The sequence below is a fragment of the Aptenodytes patagonicus genome, chromosome 21, assembly GCF_965638725.1.
Source record: "Aptenodytes patagonicus chromosome 21, bAptPat1.pri.cur, whole genome shotgun sequence".
NCBI lineage: Eukaryota > Metazoa > Chordata > Aves > Sphenisciformes > Spheniscidae > Aptenodytes > Aptenodytes patagonicus.
In genome coordinates this window covers 1381250-1388316 of record NC_134969.1, presented here as the reverse complement: position 1 = coordinate 1388316, position 7067 = coordinate 1381250, and the positions used below count along the sequence as shown (strand labels likewise).

Sequence of the window (7067 nt, the reverse complement as noted above, 5' to 3'; positions counted from 1 at the left end):
CCGGCCCGGCCGCCTCCCGCACCGCGCCGCGGGGCACGACGGGACCCGCAGTCCCCGCCCGCGCCGCCGAACCACGCGCCCCAGAGCGCAACGCGGCCGCCCCGTGCGCACGCGCGCTGCGGCGGCGGAGCAGGGGGCGGGGCCGCCCGCCCCGGCGCGCGCCCGCCCCGCGTGACGGAGAGGCGCCTAGCAAATCCCGGCGTGCGGCGAGGGTCACCTGACCGCCGCTCCCGCCAGGCGCTGGGGTGGGCGGGGCGGGGGCGTGCGTGCGCCGCCAGGGGGCGCCTCCGCCCGCCGGGCCCGTCTCTCCGCCGCCCCGGGGCCGCTGGCAGCGGTTCCCCCGGCCCTCGCTTCCCCGGGCCTCTGCCGGGAGCGGGCGACCCCTGCCCGGCCGGCGAGGGCCGGGCCGGGCCGGAGCGTGGGGTGGGGGGCGGCGGTGGTGACTGCGGTGCTGCCCCCCCCCCCCCCGCGACCGGTCTCCAGGTGAAGGCGGGACGGCGGCCCTCCGCTGTGCCCGGCCTGCAGCGGGGCCCGCGGGTGCCTGGCGGCGCTGCGGAGGGCCCCCAGCCCCGCTGACGGCAGCGAGGGGTTTTGCTGGGTGGATGACTCCTCACGGAAAGGGCCGTCGTCAAAGCCAGGGCCTGCCCGCGGGAAAGGTTCCCTTCCCCGGCGCGCCTGGGCCGGCGGGCCCTGCCGCCGCGTTGGTCCGGGGCTGCCCCCTTCCTCCCCTGCCCGACTGCCGGCCCCGGTGTCTTGGCAGAAGCCGGTGCCTGGGGCGAGGGCAGCCGGCGTCCCCCGGGGCGGACGGAGCGAGCCCTGGGCTTGGCGGGGCAGGGCCAGCTCGGAGCCTGGGGCTGCAGCTCGGTGCGGGAGCGGGAGCTGCAGGGCGCGGGGCTTCCACACCTCGCCCGCCCGAGAAACAAACGCGGCCGTGCAGAAATGCAGCAGAGGACACGGGTGTCGCAGAAATCAGCCCGGCTTGGGGCTCTGTGCAACTGCAGTAAATAATTACTGGAACAACCCAGCTCCCCCAGACCCTGCCCAGCCAGCGCGGCCGCCCGAGCACCGGCCTCTGCTCCCAGGTGGACGCTGCCTGGCGGTTATTTATTTATTTGGGGATGTCTCTATCCTCGACACGTCGCTGAGCGAGTGCTGATCGCTGACCCGTGCTCAAGGGTGGCTCGAGCTGGGGCGGTGTGATGGAGGCTGCGTGCCGGGTGGGAAGATGTGCTCCGGGCACAGAGGGAGCCGATAGCGGGACATCCCCCCCCCCCGCCCCACCGGCTGCTCAGGAATCCAGCAGCTGGGCGATCGCTCGCTGTCGCCGCCGAGCAGCAGTGCTTGGAGCGCGGGGGCCGGCCAGGCTCTCGCCGGCTGCGGCTGACCTGCTGGCATTGCCTTACATGGCTACATCCCCAGGACGGCGCAGCCCGTGCTCGCTCAGCTGCTGGCGGGCTGCGAGCCCTTAGGCCTGATACCAGCTCTTGGCGTGGTCAGTCCAGGCTGGGGAACTGCCAGCGTCACCTCCATCCCTGGCAGGAGCGGGACACGGTGCCAGCGAGACGATGAGAGGCCTGCGCTCCCCCACCTCCCAGCCTTAAAGCGCAGGGGAACGGCCTGCAAGCACTGGCCTGCAAGCACAGTCCCGTCCCAGCACCGCGGGCAAATGGCCATTTCGTGCTCTCCTCTCGCCCCCTGCGCATCTCCCGGCCACAGAGCTACATCCAGGGGAGGGCAAAGGCGGGGGCAGCGGAGACCCCGCAGCACACAGTGCACAAGCCCACGGCCGCGATGCTGGAGGTGGACACGGCCCCCCCCTGAGCCAGCTGGCCACCAAGCTCACCCACATGGAGACGCAGGTCTGCCCGGTGCCAAGCCAAACCCCAGCTGTCACCGTGCCGTTTGTCTTACGGGAGCAGCCGTGTGAGAAAGCTGCAGAGCAAACGTCGCCGTGTGCCCGGGGGCTGCCCGAGCCGCACGTGCTGCTCCGGGCCACGCAGTGCCGGCCCTCGCTGGCTGGGGAGTCACCTGGCCAGGCCCTGGGACACGTGCCAGCTCCGGCCACAGCCCTGCCGGCGTGCTCACTCCGGAGCCACTGCCCAGCCCCGCGCTGTGTCCCCAGGCTGCACACATGGGACTGGGGCAGCACGGCCGGGAGGACCAGCAGCCTCGGCCGCCGGGCACCGGGAGCGGTGACCACGGCCACCGCAGCTGCTCCTGTACATGGGTGCCCACCGGAGGTACCGTGTCTCCGGTCACCGCATGGGTGCCTGGCAGCGTCCCGCCGTGCTGAGCTGGCCTGGCACCAGGGGCCACGCAGGGGACCCGCGCTGGCATCACGCTCCGTGGCCCTCGTTAAGGCACAGCGTGCTAACGAAGGCCCTTCCCCTCGTTGCCCCGGGTCCCAGGTCCGGGGCAGGAGCAGCGGTGGGGCAACCTCTGCCCCCCCCGGCCCCGAGCAGGGGCCGTGCCCTGCCAGCTCCGGAGCCGCGGGCAGCCCCGCTGCAGCCGGGGTGACCCCGGGAGCCGGTTTGGCGGCGCCGGGCGGCTCTGCCGGTTCCCGCTCGCAGACGTGCCCACGCCGGGAGGTGCTCGGGGAGGCGGGAACCGAAACGCCGCGACCTGCCACCGCGGCGGAGCCAGGGGACGGGAGCCAGGGCCTGGCTGCACGTTGCATGGTGCTCCGGTGCCGCCGGCCGGGACTCGCCGCCCCCCAAATCCAGACCCCGATGCACGGGCCCCCGCGCCGGGTCCGGTTGCTCGTTCGAGGGGAGGCGGCTGGGGCTCCTCCGGCGCCGCCGCTTCCTGATGCCTTCCCGGGCAGGGGGGAGCGCGGCCGGGGCCTGGCAGCGCCCCGGGACCCCCCGCCCCGTCCCGCCCCGCTCCGCCCCGCCGGGCTGCAGCGCGCCCCGCCCCGCCCCGCCGCGCCCATCACCCGTGGCCTCGGAGCGCCGGGACGGGACGGGCTGATCCCGGGAACCGAGCCGCGCCATGCCGCGCCGAGCCGCCCCCCCGCCCGGCCGGCGGAGCGCGGCGGCCCCGGGAGCGGCCGTGCCGGGGCTGGCGGGGCTCCGGGCCGCCGCGGTGCTGCTGTGCGCGGCGCTGGGCGCCGGGCCGGGGCGGGCGCAGCCCTTCCCCTTCCAGGACCCGGCGCTGCCCTGGCACCGCCGCCTCGACGACCTGCTGGGCCGGCTGAGCCCCGCCGAGCTGGTGCTGCAGGTGAGGGCGCGGCGGGGGGGGCGGCGGGGGCGGCCCCGGGACCCCCCCCCCGCTGAGCGCCGCTGGCCCGCAGGTGGCGAGGGGGGGCGCGATGGGGAACGGCCCCGCGCCCCCCGTCCCGCGGCTGGGCATCGCGCCCTACAACTGGAACACGGAGTGTCTGCGGGGCGACGCGGAGGCGCCCGGCTGGGCCACGGCGTTTCCCCAGGCGCTGGGGCTCGCCGCCGCCTTCAGGTACCGGCACCGGGGATGGGGCGCCCGGGGATGCAGCTGGGGATGCGGGACATGGCCCCGCGGGACCGGCCCCCCCCTTTGCCCGCGCCCCCCGACAGCCCCGCGCTCTCCCCGCAGCCCTGAGATTGTCTACCAGGTGGCCAACGCCACCGCCACCGAGGTGAGAGCCAAGCACAACGACTTCGCCGCCACCGGCCGCTACGGTGACCACACGGGGCTCAGCTGCTTCAGCCCCGTCCTGAACATCATGAGGCACCCACTGTGGGGCAGGAACCAGGTGTCAGCACGGGAGGGGGCGGCTGGCCTGGGGCCGGGATCAGGCCACGCAGGACCGTGGCTGACTGGCTGGAGGGTGGCAGCAGCTCCCCGGTGCGGGGGTGTGGGATTGGGGGTCTCGGCGGTGACCTGCCTGTGCCTTGGCCAGGAGACCTACGGGGAGGACCCGTTCCTGAGTGGGGAGCTAGCCCGCAGCTTCGTGCAGGGGCTGCAGGGCCAGCACCCCCGCTACGTCAAGGCCAGCGCCGGCTGCAAGCACTTCAGCGTGCACGGGGGCCCCGAGAACATCCCCGTCTCCAGGCTCAGCTTCGACGCCAAGGTGAGTGTGGCAGAGCCCTGGGACAGCAGGCGGCCCCCCAGGCACTGACCCCTCTCTGCCATGGTGCTTGCAGGTGCTGGAGCGGGACTGGCGCACCACCTTCCTGCCCCAGTTCCAGGCGTGCGTGCGCGCCGGCTCCTACAGCTTCATGTGCAGCTACAACAGGTACCGAGCACGGTGGGGGCTGCGCAGGCTGGGCTGCCCGTGGGGTGGCTGGTGCCCGGCTGTCCGGGCTGCCCCATCCCCTCTCCAATAGGATCAACGGCGTTCCCGCCTGCGCCAACAAGAAGCTGCTGACAGATATCCTGCGTGGCGAGTGGGGGTTCGAGGGCTACGTGGTGAGTGACGAGGGGGCCCTGGAGCTCATCATGCTGGGGCACCACTACACGCGCACCTTCCTGGAGACGGCAGTCGGTGAGCTCGTGGGACGGGCGCGGGGTCCCCGGGCATCACGCAGCCGTGACGAGCGGTTTCCCTTCTCACCGGCATGGCAGCCTCAATGAACGCCGGCTGCAACCTGGAGCTCTCCTACGGCATGAGGAACAATGTCTTCATGCACATCCCCCAAGCTCTGGCCATGGGCAACATCACGCTGCAGGTGAACTGGAGGGAGCGGGGCCAGGGGCGCGGGCAGGGAGCCGGGGTTGCCCCCACCAAGCACAGCCGAGGTTTTGGTGTCGGGGTCTTCGCAGATGCTGCGCGACCGGGTCCGGCCCCTCTTCTACACGCGGATGCGGCTGGGAGAGTTCGATCCCCCGGCCATGAACCCCTACAGCACCCTGGACCTGAGCGCCGTGCAGAGCCCTGAGCACCGCAACCTCTCGCTGGAAGCTGCTGTCAAGAGCTTCGTGCTGCTGAAGAACGTGCGGGGGACGCTGCCCCTCCGGGCCCGGGACCTGCCCGGCAAGCGCCTCGCAGTGAGCACCGTGCATGGAGGCGTGCAGGGGGACACGGCGACCCAGGGGCTGCTGGCTCCGTACCCCGGGCACGCAGGTGTCCCCTCCTTTGGAGAGCCACAGGCTGCGTGGCACAGGGCTGCCAGTGCCCACCCTCACCCCTCTGCCCTCTGCAGGTGGTGGGTCCCTTCGCCGACAACCCCCGGGTGCTGTTTGGGGACTATGCGCCGGTGCCGGAGCCGCGGTACATCTACACTCCCCGGTGAGACAGTGCGGTGCTGCCGTCCATCCCCTGGTCCTGGGCACTTCCTGGGGCTGCTGCTGGAGCTGCTCGACCCTTCGCTGGGGGCCAGGGCGAGGGGGGTCATCCCCAAGGTGCCCCGACCCTGGGGCCCAGCAGCCCCCGTGCCCTCTGCTCTTCCCTGGTGCAGGAGAGGGCTGGAGACACTGATGGCCAACGTCAGCTTCGCGGCAGGCTGCCGTGAGCCGCGGTGCCAGCAGTACTCGCGGGCGGAGGTGGCGGGTGCGGTGGGGGCAGCCGATGTGGTGGTGGTCTGCCTGGGGACAGGTAGGTGGGAGCGGGGCTGGTGCTGGGTGGGCACGGCTTGGGGGGGGGGAGCACCCCAGAGCCGGGGCGGCTCTGGGAGAGGAACGTGTCCCCATCGGACCCCCAAGGCAGTCGGTGCCCCTCTGCCCCGTCTGTCCGTGGTGCCCCGGGCAGGGTGTAAGGGGCTGTCCCTTGGCTGTCCCCACGCAGGGACGGATGTGGAGACGGAGGCAAAGGACCGGAGGGACCTGTCCCTGCCGGGCCACCAGCTGGAGCTGCTGCAGGACGCCGTGCAGGCGGGTAGGGGCTCTACGGGGCTCAGCTCCCGGCCAGGGCAGTGTGCCAGCACCTGGGGGCTGGCTGGGGTCCCAGGGGTCGGGGCCAGCCCAGAGGGGGTGGTGATGGGCTGGGGTGCAGGGAGGGAAACCACAACCCCCCCAGGCATTCCCCATCCCTGGGGCACCCCGGAGCCATCCAAGCAGCGCCGGCGTGGGGCTCTTGATGACAGCTGTCTCTCTACAGCTGCTGGGCACCCCGTCATCCTGCTGCTGTTCAACGCGGGGCCCCTGGACGTGAGCTGGGCACAGGCGCACGAGGGCGTGGGGGCCATCCTGGCATGCTTCTTCCCTGGCCAGGCCGCTGGCCTCGCCATCGCCAGGGTCCTGCTGGGCGAGGCAGGGGCCAACCCGGCAGGCAGGCTGCCAGCCACGTGGCCCGCGGGCATGCACCAGGTAAGGCCAGGGCAGCCGGCGGCACCCGTAGCCCTTCCCTGCCTCGGTGGCCAGGGAGCCATGGGACGCGGGGCTGATGCTTGACCATGCCTGCCCAGCCCTGCCCTGCTCCACCGGCCCTGCGTCCCGCAGGTGCCACCGATGGAGAACTACACCATGGAGGGGCGGACGTACCGGTACTACGGGCAGGAGGCCCCGCTCTATCCCTTCGGGTACGGGTTGTCCTACACCACCTTCCAGTACCGGGACCTAGTGCTGAGCCCCCCAGCGCTGCCTGTCTGTGCCAACCTCTCCGTGTCCGTGGTGTTGGAGAACACGGGGCAGCGGGACGGCGAGGAGGTGAGCATGGCCGCTTCGCACTGATGTGGCCGTAGGGGGTATGGATGCGGCTGGGGGTTCCTGTTGATACTGACTCCCGTCCCTCTGGGCAGGTGGTGCAGCTGTACCTGCGGTGGGAGCAGTCCTCCGTGCCAGTGCCCCGCTGGCAGCTGGTGGCTTTCCGCCGCGTGGCTGTGCCGGCCGGCCGGGAGACCAAGCTGTCCTTCCAGGTGGTGGCCGAGCAGCGCGCCATCTGGGCACAGGACTGGCGCCTCGAGCCCGGCACCTTCACCCTCTTTGCCGGTGGGCAGCAACCGGGCCAGCAGATGCAGGCGCCCTCGGAGGTGCTGAGTGCACGGTTCACCGTCACCGGTGCAGCCCGGCCCCTGCGCGGGTGCTAGAGGTGGGGGCGGCCGCAGGGCCGGGCAGCCCAGGGTGCTGGTGGAGGGAAGGGGTGCGCGGCATCCCGTGTGCCGCGGGGAGCGCGGTTGTCTGCCTTGCAATAAAGTGCCGGGTGCTGCTCCGCA

The 7067-nt window shown here is 72.9% G+C and overlaps 1 protein-coding gene across 1 annotated transcript; it reads left to right on the top strand.

The window, feature by feature from the left end:
• The first annotated feature begins 2729 nt into the window (after window positions 1–2729).
• LOC143169880 (uncharacterized) lies at window positions 2730–7067 on the top strand. Its single transcript, XM_076357661.1, is given in 15 exon segments — window positions 2730–2968; window positions 2970–3219; window positions 3293–3453; window positions 3571–3730; window positions 3878–4048; window positions 4122–4213; window positions 4305–4462; window positions 4543–4646; window positions 4741–4965; window positions 5121–5206; window positions 5376–5512; window positions 5702–5791; window positions 6014–6222; window positions 6355–6561; window positions 6654–7067. Coding segments are annotated over 15 exon segments (2577 nt in total). The 3' UTR covers window positions 6942–7067.